Here is a 16,746-nt window from a genome sequence, read left to right as displayed (position 1 = left end):
TGTTTTTATTGACTTGAGCATAATAGAGTTAAATTATCATCATCATCATCATTAACCTTCATTTAAACTCTGAGTACAGTTGAGGGGCAAGACCTACAATGTAGCTGAGGTTACAAATAATAGACCCAGCACAGACAAGACAAGGACCTAAAACAGTACCTAAAACAACTCCACTAAAACCAAATGCATTAACATTTCAAGTAAATGTGTTAAGGACCGTGGCTCTGATCTGACCAGCTGATTTTTATAGACTTTTGAAGCTCATTCCAAGAGCAATTGCCCCGTCCAAGCATATTTACAAAATAACATTAATGAGCCTCTTAATGCTCGCTCACAACAGCAGCCGCTGTAATTGGGGCTGATCTGTGATTCAATAACACACTCTGTCTGCCAATAGTGGAGCAACTCCTTCAGTAGCCGAGCTAGTATGGGCGACAGGTTTACATTGAATGCTCAATAATGAAGCTGTAGCATTCCTTCTGAAATAACCTGTTCACACATAACCGTATAGTCTATAGTTTTTCAACTTTAATTACCAGTATGATAATAGCATTATCTCCAAAAGTGTTAACAATCTACACATCAATTGTGTGACATGAGCCAGAGTAATGTGTTCTGTACACTTTATATTGTTATTCAAAGCTAACAGAGAGCTCAACTGACTGATAAAAGAACAGATTGTTTTCGGGATTTAGTTCATTTCGTTCACCCACATTTATTATTTCAAACGTACCATTTGAGAATGACTCAGCACTAGGGGCCAGACATATAGAATGACTCAGCACTAGGGGCCAGACATATAGAATGACTCAGCACTTGGGGCCAGACATATAGAATGACTCAGCACTAGGGGCCAGACATATAGAATGACTCAGCACTAGGGGCCATACATATAGAATGACTCAGCACTAGGGGCCAGACATATAGAATGACTCAGCACTAGGGGCCAGACATATAGAATGACTCAGCACTAGGGGCCAGACATATAGAATGACTCAGCACTAGGGGCCATACATATAGAATGACTCAGCACTAGGGGCCATACATATAGAATGACTCAGCACTAGGGGCCAGACATATAGAATGACTCAGCACTAGGGGCCATACATATAGAATGACTCAGCACTAGGGGCCAGACATATAGAATGACTCAGCACTAGGGGCCATACATATAGAATGACTCAGCACTAGGGGCCAGACATATAGAATGACTCAGCACTAGGGGCCATACATATAGAATGACTCAGCACTAGGGGCCAGACATATCTGGCATCAGCCTTTGTTTGTTTGTTTCAGTGACATAAATTAGGGAGACTTGTTGTGGAAAAACGGCAAGTTGAAATATATCTGGGCTTTGTTTGGCATCCTGCTTTCTTATGCCTTGTGAGTATTCTACAGTGGTGGGAACAAGTACTCAAATGTTTTACTTAAGTAAAAGTATCAATACTGTAATGTAGAAATACTCTGTTATAAGTAAAAGTCCGGAATTCAAATTCGGAATTGTAGATCAGCTATTTTCAAATGTCCGAAATGTATATAGGGGCTGAAGTGGTTAATGTATGTTCTGTGATAATAATCTAAATCTACAAAGTAACTATAGTAACTACAACGTTTTCAAATAATTGCAGTGGAGTAAAAGTATAATATTTGCCTCTGAGATGTAGTGGAGTAGAAGTAAAAGTATAGACAATTGGAAATACTCCAGTTATAGTGAAAGTACCTCACAATTGTACTGAAGTACAGTACTTCACCATGTAAGTCTCAGAAATGATACATTTACCTGGGTATGTGGGAGGTATGTGGGAGGTATGTGGGAGGTATGTGGGAGGTGGTACATTAATGAATGAGGGCAGCATACACACACATACTCCCTTAAATATCAGGGGTCTGCCTGAGGAATACCCTCCCAAAACCATTGCTTTTCACCCAGTGTATGTTACTTTACACACTGCTATTCTAAAAACGTGTCTCTGTTTCCTCTGTCTCTTTCTCTCTGAACCCCCCCCCCCTCCCCCCCCACCCCTCCACCACAGCATCCAACCCATGTGAGGAGAACGATGGGCGTGGTCCGTGCTCACACCTGTGTCTCATCAATTACAACCGCACGGCGTCCTGCACCTGTCCCCACCTCATGAAGCTCTCACCCGACAGACAGTCCTGTTTCGGTGAGGGAGGCCAATGAACGCCTTTGTTGTTTTCACACACAGTATATACCAACCAGTCTGTTTATTTCTGTTTCTCTCCTCGACTTACCGCGGCCATTTTGTTCTCATGTTTTTGTTACTTTTAACACATTGTGTGCCAGAGGTTTATTAAAATACTGTACGTTCAGTGCCTGCATTTCTTCCATCCACTTACGTTGATACGTTTCGTGCTGTAGAAGCCCCGACGCGGAAGTGCATGTAAACAAAGCGTGCGTGCGAGACGGCGGAGGGTCCCGACTAACGCCTGGAACAATAATATTTCTAACGCGATCCTCCATTGCAGAGTGATCGCCGATCGAAAACGGCTCACTTTCACCACGTTAAAAAGAAATGGAGATATTAAGCTTTTAGTCAAGGAGTTAACATTGGAAAGGCCGACCGGAACCATTTTTGACATGGATCCACATCCGGCCTCTCCTTCTCAGAGACTCCTTGGATGATCCCAAAGTTCCGTTAGAGCGCCCCACGTGGGCCCCACGTATAAATTAAAAAAATTGTCAAAAACGGTCCGGACCGTTTATGGCACATGACGCATGGATTCTCAAAAACGGTCCGGACTGTTTTAGTTTTTGTCTCATTCCTAAGCCAATAATGATGATGACCAGCCGACCGGTAGGCAGCGGTTCCGGTAGGAGACACAAAGGAACCGCTGCCGGTCATCAAATGATTGTCTTAGGAATGAGACAAAAACAAAAAATATCCATGAATTCAAGTCTCCATGGGGTGACTAATACATAGGCAAAAAGTCATTTTGCGGGTGAACTATCCCTTTAAAATTGTGATTTAGACATATTTATTTAGACAGATGCTAGGTTTGTTGTGGACCTGGTATCCTATAGTTTCAATACACAGATTATTATTATTTTGATAGCATATTGTTCAGACTGATGCTAGGCTCTCACTACACTGTGTCTCTGCGTTTGATGCATGTGTTTAACTTTACATAATAGTGTAAGTCTCTCTCTGGTCAAGAGAGCGTCTTGCTGAATGTCTAACATCGTTGCCAGAGTGAAAATACAGAACGCCGTGATGTGGCCGACTCTCTCAAAAGATTCCAAAAAGTATTTCAGCATTATTTTACATAATAATCACTGTCCTGACATTTAAGAGTACCCTACAGTACCCTACTGTAACCGACTTGGGGCTTTGATACACATCAGCATTTGCATGGAGTTATTAAAGGCTGTCATTATCTGGCACAGCCGTATCCGACTAAAAAGGTCAACCACTTCAATAGAGCCGCCGTTGCTGCTCATTCATATTTTAATGTCCGTTCCTTCCCCCCCCCTCCTCCCCCCTCCTCCATGTCTTCACCTCAGCTCTGAAGCGGTTCCTGCTGTACGTGCGGCGCTCAGAGATCCGCGGCGTGGACATGGACAACCCGTACATGAACGTGATGACGGCGCTGACGGTCCCCGACATCGACGACGTCACGGTGGTGGACTACGACGCCCAGGAGGAGAGGATCTACTGGGCCGACATCAAGACCCAGGCCATCAAGAGGGCGTTCATCAACGGGACGCAGCTGGAGACCGTCATCTCTGGAGGTAAAGGGTTGGAAATGAATAGTTGTGGAAAAAATACCATTTAGTTTTACTTAAAGGGATATTTCACTTTCAAAAAAACTTTTGGTCATTTTATCGTCTACTCAGGCCTTTGTGAACGCCCCAGACAGTTTTTAAGTTGCTTGATTCAGTATTTAGATATTTGATATTCATTTTAACAGACACGCCCCCTTCCTACTGTATACAAACCCATTGTAACTTCAAACTCCAATGTTAGATTCATCAAAAACACCCGTCCTTGGTTCTGGTGACTCACCCTGCCCTCCTAATACGTGAGGGGGACGTGTTTTTCTGATAATTGTTTTCATTTATTTTATTTTATTTTTTTATTGTATTTTTATTTTTTCATTTTCCCAAAAAAATATTAAAAATAAATGTTTTTGAAAAAACACGGCCTCGCGTATTAGGGGGGGCGGTATGAGTCACCAGAACCAAGGACGGGTGTTTTTGATGAATCTAACATGTTTAAAATGGAATTTGAAGTTACAATGGGTTTGTATAGGAAGGGGGCGTGTCTGATAAAATGAATATCAAATATCTAAATACTGAATCAAGCAACTTGAAAATTGTCTGGGGGGCTCACAAAGGCCTGAGTAGACGATGCAATGACCAAACATTTTTTTGAAAGTGAAATAACCCTTTAAGTAAAAGTATCAATACTGCAATGTAGAAATATACTCTGTTACAAGTAAAAGTCCGGAATTCAAAACATTTACTTGAGTAAAAGTAAAAAAGTATTGGCATCAAAACGTACTTAAAGTATCACAGGTAAAAGTACTCATTATGCAGAATGTCCCATTTCAAGTTTTCAAATGTATAAAAATCTTTTGAAAATAGCAGATCTACAAGCTCACAATGCTTCGCGATGCAACGCATTGTGAGCTTGTAGATCTGCTATTCCCAAATGTCCGAAATGTATATAGGGCTGAAGTGGTTCATGTATGTTTTGTAATATTAATCAAAATATACAAAGTAACTAGTAACTAAAGTTTTCAAATAATTGTAGTGGAGTAAAAGTACAATATTTGCCTCTGAGATGTAGTGAAGTAGAGGTAAAAGTACTGAACATTTGAAATACTCCAGTAAAGTAAAACAAATACCTCAAAATTGCACTTAAGCACAGTACTTGAGTAAATGTACTTACCGTAGTTACTTTACCTCAATGGTGGAAATAAAACATCAACACCGATGGTGATGATTGATTTGATAATCAGGTGCTTTATGCATATTCACCTTTATGTGTCCTTATGTGCTCTTGGCTGCTGACATTACTGATTGTTTTTCCCTCCCTGGCGGATGAAGGAAATGCAATCTAATCTTCATCATATCAAAAAATACTCATTGAGATTAAAATCTATTTTCCAAGAGTGACCTGCAGGCCAAGATGCAGCATTATTACAACTATAGACATTATTACAACTATAGACATTATTACAACTATAGACATTATTACAACTATAGACATTATTACAACTATAGACAAACAATACAGAACAATATACGTTTCACCAGCCTATTCAAGGTTCAATGTTCAAGACAATGGTGGGAAAAGTACTAACAATGTTTACTTAAGTAAAAGTATCAATACTGCGATATAGAAATACTCTGTTACAAGTAAAAGTCCAGAATTCAAATTTACTGGAGTAAAAGTACAAAGGTATTGACATCAAAATGTACTTAAAGTACCAAAAGTAAAAGTACTCATAATGTAGATTATCCCATTACCAGTTTTCAAATGTATAAGAATCTTTTGAAAATAGCAGATCTACAAGCAGCATTGTGAGCTTGTAGATCTGCTATTTTCAAATGGCCGAAATGTATGTAGGGCTGAAGTGGTTAATGTATGTTTAGTAATAATAATCTAAATCTACAAAGTAACTAGTAACTAAAGTTTTCAAATAATTGTAGTGGAGTAAAAGTACAATATTTGCCTCTGAGATGTAGTGGAGAAGAAGTAAAAGTATTGGAAATTGGAAATACTCCAGGGAAGTAAAAATACCTCAATATTCTACTTAGTACAGTACTTGAGTACATGTACTTAGTTACTTTACACCACTGAGTATATATGAACCAAAATGGATATTTGTACTCAAATGTACACTTCAAAGTAAAGTAATGCTTCAGTATGTTTTACTCTGTGGTTCCATTAGTTAGGTTTGAGTCAGTGTTGATTTCGTCGACTAAAACTATGTCGAAAAACGTTGATCGACTGCCTTTTTTCACTGACGAAAACTAAATGAAAATAAATAAAAACTAAGCTATATGACTAAAACTATGACTAAGTATTTTTACAATTTCGTCAACAAATAAAAACTAGATTAAAATGTTAGTGAGGGATCTAGTGGAGAAGAGATCCAGTAGAACTAAAAGACAAGTCATGTTATGTTTGGTTGTGCTCGGGTGTTGCGCTCTGAAAATAACAGATCTACAAGATCTACTTGTAGATCTTGTAGATCTGCTATTTCCAGCATGCAACCAAGTGTAAAATCAGCCATTATGACGCCATCAAGGCACCGCCAACATACATTATAGTCGACTAAATCAACTGTAGATATAGTCGACTATAATCTTATGATATTTAGTCGACTAAAACTAGACAAAATCTAAAACATTTCAGAATGACTAAAATATGACTAAAACTAAATGGAATGTTATACAAAAGACTATGACTAAAACTAATCAACATTTGCTGTCTAAATCAACACTGGTGTGAGAGCAAACCCCACCTGTGTTGTCGTGTTCTTTCAGATTGTACTGTCTGTGCAAAGACATTTAATCATTCTCCGTGGGTGTTGACAGAGTTCAGCCCAAATTAATTGATTATGAAATATGTTTTGCATGATTGCCAGGTCCACTATTTTCATAATTTGCATAATTAAAATGTTAAAACAAAGCACCTTTGTTGATATTACCATTTGTTGACCCTAACCACTCAGTCACAACAACCCTCTTTTCACAGAGCGGCCATTTTGCTGGGCCAAGGGAAGGCACATGTATTTATACAGAACATTTCAACAAGACAATTCAATGTGCTTTACACAAAACATCAAGTAAATAAAACACATTATGTATCCTAAAAGGACTACATTCAGTAAAAAAGCAACAAAGAAAATAAGTGAACACGAATCTCCTTAATAGAAAACACATTTAGGACACAGAGCAAAAAAACACAATATAAAGTAATGACAAAAGAAGAAGTGAGAAAAAAAACCCAGAAAAATAAGAGTAAAGATTACAGGTAAAAAAAAATACAGCTAAAGAATTACAGCTAAAATCACACAAAAATAATAATAAAATACAGCTAAAATTACAGCCACATAATTTGGCTATATAGGTACTGACATGAATTGTGTCTTGTTTGCTTTAGGTGCTACTGTGTGCCAGTATGGATCTACTAGCTCACAAGGCGTCGCAATGCGACACATTGTTGTGAGCTTGTAGATCTGCTATTTTGAAAAGATTGTTGTTGTTATACATTTGAAAACTTGTGAAATGGGACATTCTGCATAATGAGCACTTTCTAGATTTGGTACTTTAAGTACAATTTGATACTAATACTTTTGTACTTTTACTCAAGTAAATTTTGAATTCCGGACTACTTGTACAGTAGAGAGTATTTCTACATTGCAGTATTGATTATTTTAATTAAAGGTAGGGTAAGTGATTTGCTTTGGTTAAAATAAGTGTTAAATAGCTCTATATTGTGATAGTACTCATTGCTATAGAGTGTTTGTTCAGTTACAGTGTTAAATAGATCTATATTGTGATAGTACTCATTACTATAGATTGTTTGTTCAGTAACAGTGTTAAATAGCTCTATATTGTGATAGTACTCATTACTATAGAGTGTTTGTTCAGTAAAAGGAGTCTCCATGTCTCTCCAGCTCTTTATTAAACAGCAAATGCATTTTCAGTGCTCTCTCCTGATTGGCTTAAATGTTGTCACCTACCTGAAAATGTATTATATTGGAGAGACCCCTGTGACCGAAGAAACACCCTGTAGCAATGATTACTATCAGAATACTTCAACCTTTTAACAAAAAGAAAATTATCACTTACCCTACCTTTAAGTAAAACATAATTAGTACTTTTTTCACCGCTGGACCGATCAAAATGGCTGCTGTGACAAGGTTCCACTCCTTGGCAGATTTTGCCAGGGATAAGTGGGAACCTATATGGATGGTTTGAGTGACAGCCTCTCTCTCTCTCTCTCTCTCTCTCTCTCTCTCTCTCTCTCTCTCTCTCTCGTAGACATAGTGAACTGCCGTGGTCTGGCTTTAGACTGGCTCTCCAGGAACTTATACTGGCTCAGCTCAGAGAACGACGAGTCTCAGATCAATGTGGCTCGCCTTGATGGCTCCCTGAAGACCAGCGTCATCCACGGCATTGATAAGCCCCGGTGCCTGGTGGTGCACCCCGCCAAGGGGTAAGTAGATTAGAGCTTAACAACATCTGTGCACTCCATCATTCAACCTCTCCAGCCTGGACCGCGCATATCATTAGCGCAGTGGTGGAAAGGAACAGTACATTTACTCAAGTACTGTACTTAAGTTAAAAAAAAATTAGGGAGTTCTTCCTTTAGTGGAGTATTGCCAATGTTCAATACTTTTACTTCTACTCCACTACATCTCAGGAAAATATTGTACCTTTACTCCACTACAATTATTTGACAACTTTAGTTACTAGTTACTTTGCAGATATAAGTTATTATATTATAAATTATACATTAACCACTTTAGCCACTTTATTTTATACATAGGCTGTTTGAAAATAGCTGTTTGAAAAAAGCTCACAACGCGTCGCAATGCGACGCGTTGTGAGCTTGTAGATCTGCTTTTTACAAACATTTTAATACTTGTACTTTTGTTACTTTAAGCATTATTTTGATGCCAATACTTTTGTACTTAAGCTCAAGCAGCATTTTAAACAGGCCTTTTACTGTGACAGAGTGTTTCTACATTGCGGTATTGATACTTTTACTCAAGTAAAAAAATCAGAGTACTTTTTCCACCACTGGTCATTAGCACGCATAAAGGGGGGGGGGGATCTAAATATAGACCACACACACACACACACACACACACACACACACACACACACACACACTATACACACACACACACACACATACACATACACACACACACACACACACACACACACACACACACACACACACACACACACACACACACACATACACACACACACACATACACACACACACACACACACACACACACACACACACACACACACACACACACACATATACACACACACACACACACACACACACATACACATACACACACACACACACACACACACACACACACACACACACACACACACACACACACACACACACACACACACACACACACACACACACAGAACACCCGTCAAGGTGGAGGAGAACAAATTGTTTTTCAAGCTCGCGCGCAATTTGTCAATAAGCCCTTGACAAGGTCGTCAGGCGGAAAACACAATCTATCGGCTTCCCTTCGCTTTTCGGCTCTAATTAGCGGCAACATAACATCATCATTGACTCCATGTAAACCTCAGAGAGATAGCTTTCTGCTTAATGGGTTCACTAATCACTCACCTCCTCACCTCCCCGTGTCCCGCCATGCAGGAAGATCTACTGGACAGACGGCAGCACCATCAACATGGCCAACATGGACGGCAGCAACAGCAAAGTCCTCCATCAGAACCAGAGAGAACCTGTTGGTCAGTATACAGTGTGGCTGGTTGTTGCTCTGGAAGTCTTTATGTCTTCATGGAACTAGAATAGATATTTAATCCATTAAGACCGGGAACACATCTGTATATATTCTTTTATTTCTTTGGCTATAATATAAAAAAACTAGAAAAAGTGCTCCTCGGAGCACAGGTCTCCGCAAGGTCATGTAGGTTATTGTGGCCTCCTGGTGGCGCTATAATAGGCCAATGTGAAAAGGGCGCCATTTCTTCTTAGGCCTTTCACGGCAATCAGACACTGCATTCATGATTTGAGGCATTTTGTTCCAAAAATGTGTTTTGCTAAATTAGACCTGCTGGTGGCGCTATAACAGGCCAATGTGAAAAGGGTGGCATTTCTTCCTCGGCTTAGTGGGAATGTGCGTGTGAACTTTCACGGAAATTGCATGCTGCGTTCATGATTTGAGGCATTTTGTTCAAAACGGACCAATCCTGCAAATTTTGGAAGCCAACCTTAGCCAATTTGGATGGAATATGGAAAATTGAACAGATCCGGGTTGATCACATGACTATAAAGATACTGTGTACCAATTTGCATGACGTTTGGATACAATCTGTAGGAGTAATGTGAAAAAATGGGTTTTGCACAAATCGGCCTCCTGGTGGCGCTATAACAGGCCCATGAGAAAAATGTGGGGCAGAGGTTCTGAATTGGCATCCAGGGAGTGTGTCTGCACAGTTTTCGGAGACAAAAAGCGAACTTGTAGATCAGCTTTTTTTTTGTAATTGTGAACAATTTGCGCAAATCTTTGAAACTCAACATTTGTAACTCAAATCTTTGCTCCTGCGGATTCTACAAAAGAAAACTTATGTTGCTATAATATCAGTGGTTCCCAAACCTTATTCATGTCAAGGACCCCCAAAATGATATGTATTTGTCCACGGACCCCCATCCCCAGATTTGAGTTAAAAATGTATTTATAATTATATTCAAAGATTTACACACATTTTCACGATAAACACAAATTAAGTAGCAGATCTTTACCATGTTTACCAGCATGCCTATTCTGGGGGGGGGGGACATTCACCAAAAATAGCCGATCTACATTGGCTATTTCTGGTGAAGAGATTTGGTGTACAATGTAGGCATTTAGCAGACCTTCTTATCCAGAGCGTACACTAAGCAAGCTAAATAAATACTGTACATAGAATGCAGAGAGACAGTGGAGTGCCTCAGGAAACATAGGACTATACAGGTAAACCAAGAACCTAGCATCAGTCTAAACAATATGTATTGAAATGTAATATGTATTATTAAGTTATTCAAATTGATTAGACATTTTGGACAAAATATCAGTCAACACGTTGGTAATCAGTATAGTCTAATAGGGCTCTCAGATATCTGGATCGGCATCGGCCCCAAAACATGGGCCTTGGCTCTTGTCAAAGTGACTGACTGCCAACTTTAGAGTTTGTTCATTCTTCTTTTCCATAATCTAATTTCTTCAACTCATTGTTTTTCACTTGGAGTCCATGGACCCGGACGGACAGAATGGATTTGTTGAGATCAATCCTTCTGCCTTCACACCAGATGTGTTTTTTTTGGGGAATACTTTAGCCTTTTTTCTTTTGGACGTTAACTTTGTTTTGACTCTTCCAAGTTGTGAAGGACACTGACTGACTGACTGACTGACTGACTGACTGACTGACTGACTGCAGTAGCAGGTCCTCCCATGTGCATTTAAACTCTTTGTAAAATGAAGACTGAAGTATTTCAGCTCTTCCTCTCCTTTTCATTCTTTTACGGCCATGGACAAAAGCTGAGAGGGTTAGAGAGGCCAGACCGTCTGGTGATTAGTAGGTTGCAGGTTTGACCCCCTGGTCAGCACAGTCTACGTGTCCCTGAGCAAGACACTGACTCCTAACTGCTCCCTGCAGGGTGTTGTGTTAATGGCTCTGCTCCTCATAGTTAGGATCAGTGGTGGAAAGAGTACTCACAGTTTTTACTTAAGTAAAAGTATCAATACTGCAATGTAGAAGTGCTCTGTTACAAGTAAAAGGCCTGTGTTCAAAATGCTACTTGAGTAAAAGTACAAAAGCATTGGTATCAAAATGTACTTAAAGTACCAAAAGTAGAACGTGCTCATTATGCAGAATGTACCATTTCACAAGTTTTCAAATGTATACATTTTATGAAAATCATTTGAAAATAGCAGATCTACAAGCTCACAATGCGTCGCGATATGACACAGTGTAAGCTTGTAGATCAGCTATTTTCAAATGGCCGAAATGTATAGGGATGAGGTGTATGTTTTGTAATCATTATAAAAATCGACAAAGTAACGAGTAACTAAAGTTTTCAAATAATTGTAGTGGAGTAGAAGTACAATATATATCATTATTTATTATTATGAAACAGAACAACCTCTGGACAGAAACAGAAGCAGCAGAAACATTCATGTGAAACCAGGAACATCCCTGGTGAGAGAAATGTATTTCTTTAGTTACGCCAACATTGTTCTAGTGAAGTGCTTTTTGCTCTTTATAGATGAAGTATTTATGAATACCGCTGTTTCCATTTGGCCAGAGGAGATGCTCTGTAGAGACTATCACCGTACAGTCGCCAACAACATGCTCTTAAAGCAGCCTGAGCCTGTATAGTGCAGCTTTCACACTGAGGTCTGATGTGGCTTTGTTCACACGCACACACACACACACACACACACACACACACACACACACACACACACACACACACACACACACACACACACACACACACACACACACACACACACACACAGGCCGTGCCAGCAGTAGTGGAAAGTACATTTACTCAAGTGCTGTACTTGATTACAATGTTGAGGTATTTTTAGTATTTACAGTCTTTGAGTCTTTTACTTCTACTTTTTTACTCCACTACAATTATTTGAAAATGAGTTACTAGTTACTTCACTAGTCCACTTCAGCCCTATACTTTGGCTATTTGAAAATAGCAGATCTACAAGCTTGTTGTGAGCTGAGCACTATTATGTCCTTGTACTTTCTTTGTTTGTTTTTAGCAGTGATTCATCAAGCAATAGACTTGACTTATTTGAGATATTTCTGGTTGTTTTTAATGATTCAAACAATAGGCGTGTGTTAATTGACTATTTACAGTCAATATGCTGATACAATGGATGAGGTTCTTATGCTGAAGTGGCATTGTGAACACACACTTAGAACATCATCGTATTATTATTTGGTTTTTTTACCCTTACCATAGAAACTTCAGTGTTATTTTATCCATTTGTAACTCCTATTGTTCGGCTAGATTTGTCTCTCAATGTTAAATGAACACTGATGTTTTTTAAGGCCTGGACATTAGTATGCACATTAAGAGAGAGGACACTTACTCTTTCAACAGTGTGTAACACATTCTGTTCAGTATCTCTCCATTTCCAAACAATAATCCTCCTGATCCGAGAGAAAGAACTTCATCTTTGATCACCCTGGCAAGACTAAAACATCTCTAGCAAACTGCTAATTGCTCATTAAAGAGCAGCGCTCTCCATTTGCCTGCCGTTAACAGTACTACCCGTTCTCTGGGCTGCCGTCTGAAGGAGCCTTGCTGGATAATTTCAGGCCTTGTGCTTGAATGCAGTCTTAACAGTATATACTGTGCAATTACTCTCAAATTACCCCCGGTTAACCTCGCCTTGCCTATACAGTACCTTTCCTCCTTCTTTTAGCATTTAACCCATTCAAACCTGGAACACATCTGTGTCATTTTAAGATTTATTTTGGCTATTCGAAAATAGCAGATATACAAACTCAGCTTGTAGATGTGCTTTTTGAGGAAAATGCGTGCAAATCTTTGAATATAAATATATATATATTTTTTTTTAAAGCGAACATTTTAACTCAAATCTTTGCTTCTGGGGGGATTCTACAAATGTCTTCTAAATCCTAACGTAAAAAAACGTATGTTATAATATCAGTGGTTCTCAAACTTGTTCATGTCAAGGACCCCCAAAACGATATATATATATATTTGGCCGCGGACCCCCATCTCAAAATGTTTTGTTTCAGGGACCCCCCCCCAGAAGCAAAGATAGGAGTTAAAAATGTTTGCTTTGAAAAAAAAGATATATATATATATTCAAAGATTTGCTAAAATGTTCACGATTGTAAAAAAATAGCAGATCTACAAGCTCATAGCGTGGCACTCGGTGCTGCGCTATGAGCTTGTAGATCTGTTCATTTTGAATAGCCAAAAGCATAACATAATGGTTAAAGTGGTTACACACAGATGCGTTCCCGGTTTTAACGGGTTAAGCTTGAACTCTTGCCCGCCCACTTGGCGTAGCGTACACCGGCTACACTCCGATGAACGATTGCAGCTTGAGCGAGCGAAAAAAAAAAACGAGAAAAAAAACTTACCCACAGGCCTCACGTCTTCTTACCAGCAGCTGTTGTTGTCGCCGCACACCTTCAAGGTCAAGTTCTCCCTTTTCTCACACACAAGAGCGCCATTGTTTTTCAGAGTATATCCCGCTCGCTCTTTCCACGGGAGCCTGTCAGCAGTACAGATAACGGGGGGGGGGGGGGGGGGAGCCGCCATATTTCAACCGGCTTCATTTATGATTATGGGGTGGACCGGGGGACAAGAGGAAATTAATGACGCGTTGTGACTGTGAATCTGCCACGCATAAATCTACACACACACACACACACACACACACACACACACACACACACACACACACACACACACACACACACGGCGGGGGAAGACGGAGATCTGTCCGGACCGACGTACGTGCACAATGTAAATGCCCTGCGGTTGCCATGCCCATCAATAGCAGCGTTCTATCAAAAAGCATCCTGTCGCCGGGCCCAGGAAATGGATTATAAAGTACAGTAGTCCTCGCCGGCACTCTGGTTATTTATGATGCCAGATGGAGGTCAAATGGAGACGTATCCCACCAAGCAAGGAGCCTTCTCTGCCATGACACATACATGCAGCAAACTAGGGCTGTGAATCTTCTCACCATTCCATTTGATTACGATTCTTGGGAACAATTCAGATTTTTACATTTTTTTTTTCAAAACAAACAATTCTCAATTTAAAAACTTTTTTTTTTTTTCGTTTCAAAAAATATATTTTTTCCAATTCAAAACTATTCTCGATTAAAAAACGATTCTGAATCGTCCAACATGAGAATCGTGATTCGTATAAGAATCGATTTTTTTCCCACACCCTTACAGCGCACGCACGCACGCACAAACCTCACCTTAAAGGGATACTTCACTTTCACATAAAATAAACATTTAAAAAATATATTAAAAATAAATGAAAAAAGTAATGGAAAATTCATGGCCCCCTCACGCATTAGAGTGTCCTACTAATGTGTGAGGGGGCCTTTATTTTGCCATAACTTCTTTCATTTTTTTTATATATATTTTTTTAATGTTTATTTTATGTGAAAGTGAAGTATCCCTTTAAGTAAAAGTACAAAAGTATTGGTATTAAAATGTACTTAAAGTACCACAAGTAGAAAGTACTCAATATGCAGAATGTCCCATTTCACAAGTTTTCAAATGTATAAAAATCTTTGGAAAATAGCAGATCTGCAAGCTCACAATGTGTTGAGATGCGACGCATTGTGAGCTTGTAGTTCGGCTATTTTCAAATGGCCGAAATGTATACAGGGCTGAACTGGTTAATGTACGTTTTGTAATAGTAATCAAAATCTACAAAGTAACTAGTAACTAAAGTTTTCAAATAATTGTAGTGGAGTAAAAGTACAGTGTTTGCCTCTGAGATGTAGTGGAGTAGAAGTAAAAGTACTGAAAATTTGAAATACTCCAGTAAAGTAAAAAAATACCTCAAAACTGTACAGTACTTGAGTAAATGTACTTAGTTACTTTACACCACTGGCCATGACACATACAGCGCACGCACAAACCTCACAAACATCCACCCTGACAGATGCAGATATTAACCCTTTAAGACCCAGAACGCACCTTTGTCATTTTAAGATTTATTTGGCTATTCAAAAATAGCAGATCTACAAGCTCATAGCGCGGCACCGAGTGCCGCGCTATGAGCTTGTAGATCTGCTATTTATTTTTTTTAACTCTTTGACTGCCAGAGTATTTTCATAAAGTACTCCCCCAGTGCCAGCAATTTTCGTGTTTTTTTATTTTTATATTTTGAATTTTTCTCATGAAAATAATTTAACCCTCCAAGACCCGCAGTTGTAATATTACAACATTTGTATTTTATCAAAAACATGGTATAAATCATTTGTTTTCCTGTTATTCTTTCACCTAAACATCATCATTGGATCCTATTGTTTAGTCTTGCAATGTCATTGGCCGGGATATTTGCATATAAATACCCCCCACAGAGGCAGGAAAAGTCACAACTTGAAAATCCTTGAAGGAAGAACAATCTCTTTTTCACTGGACAGGATTTCTCACAAAAAAGTAAGTAAAATGTCTGCAATAATTTTTTTGGTGATCATTAGAATGTCTAGAACATGTACATATGATATTATTGGGAAAGATATCCCCCAAATGTAAATTAGAGCATGCTTTATACTTGTTGTTTTTTTACAACTCTGGGTCATAGTGGTAGCAAATAGCAATGCCACCTGTTCACCTGGCTAAGTGGAGTCTTATAGTTTTCACAATACATTTATACAATTATGTGTATTTTCCCCACATTGCATTACTATATATATATATATATATATACCACAAATAACCACAAACATTACCAAAATGTTTTGCTAAAACATTATAGGCAATGAAATGTTATAACTTATAAGCTAAAGCAGTATATTTGTCTTCGAGTACAATTGGTTAAAACATACAAATTGGTATGTGTGTGTGTGTGTGTGTGTGTGTGTGTGTGTGTGTGTGTGTGTGTGTGTGTGTGTGTGTATATATATATATATATATATATATATATATATATATATATATATATATATATACCAATTTGTATATTGTAACCAATTGTACTCGAAGACAAATATACTGCATCATTAGCTTATAACATGTCATTGCCTATAATGTTTTAGCAAAACATTTTGGTAATGTTTGTGGTTAGCAATCAGTGTATGGTAATTGTTCATATGGGAGTCGCCCAGTTAAGAATCTCTCATCATTGTTCATGTGATGGGTGTTGGGATTGCCCACTTACAGTCATCCCCAATCCCTTTGTTAGGCTAAGCATCATCATTCATCACTGATGGTGCTAAGTACCATCATCACTGATGCCA

The 16,746-nt window shown here is 38.8% G+C and overlaps 1 protein-coding gene across 1 annotated transcript in view; it reads left to right on the top strand.

Moving 5' to 3' along the window:
• The window catches only part of LOC308105811 (low-density lipoprotein receptor-related protein 1B-like), a gene marked incomplete at its 3' end in the record, with an annotated part of 706,266 nt that overhangs the window by 403,943 nt on the left and 285,577 nt on the right, over positions 1-16,746 (top strand). Inside the window, 4 exon segments of the mRNA XM_080456736.1 lie at positions 2,034-2,165; positions 3,524-3,751; positions 8,021-8,195; positions 9,408-9,502. Of these exon segments, the coding sequence (XP_080312862.1) occupies positions 2,034-2,165; positions 3,524-3,751; positions 8,021-8,195; positions 9,408-9,502 (630 nt within the window).

Source organism: Gymnoscopelus braueri (genome assembly GCF_963280865.1).
Source record: "Gymnoscopelus braueri genome assembly, chromosome: 18".
NCBI classification, from domain to species: Eukaryota; Metazoa; Chordata; class Actinopteri; order Myctophiformes; family Myctophidae; genus Gymnoscopelus; species Gymnoscopelus braueri.
Note: the sequence above shows the minus strand (reverse complement) of the source record. Positions and strands in the feature narration are given on the sequence as shown.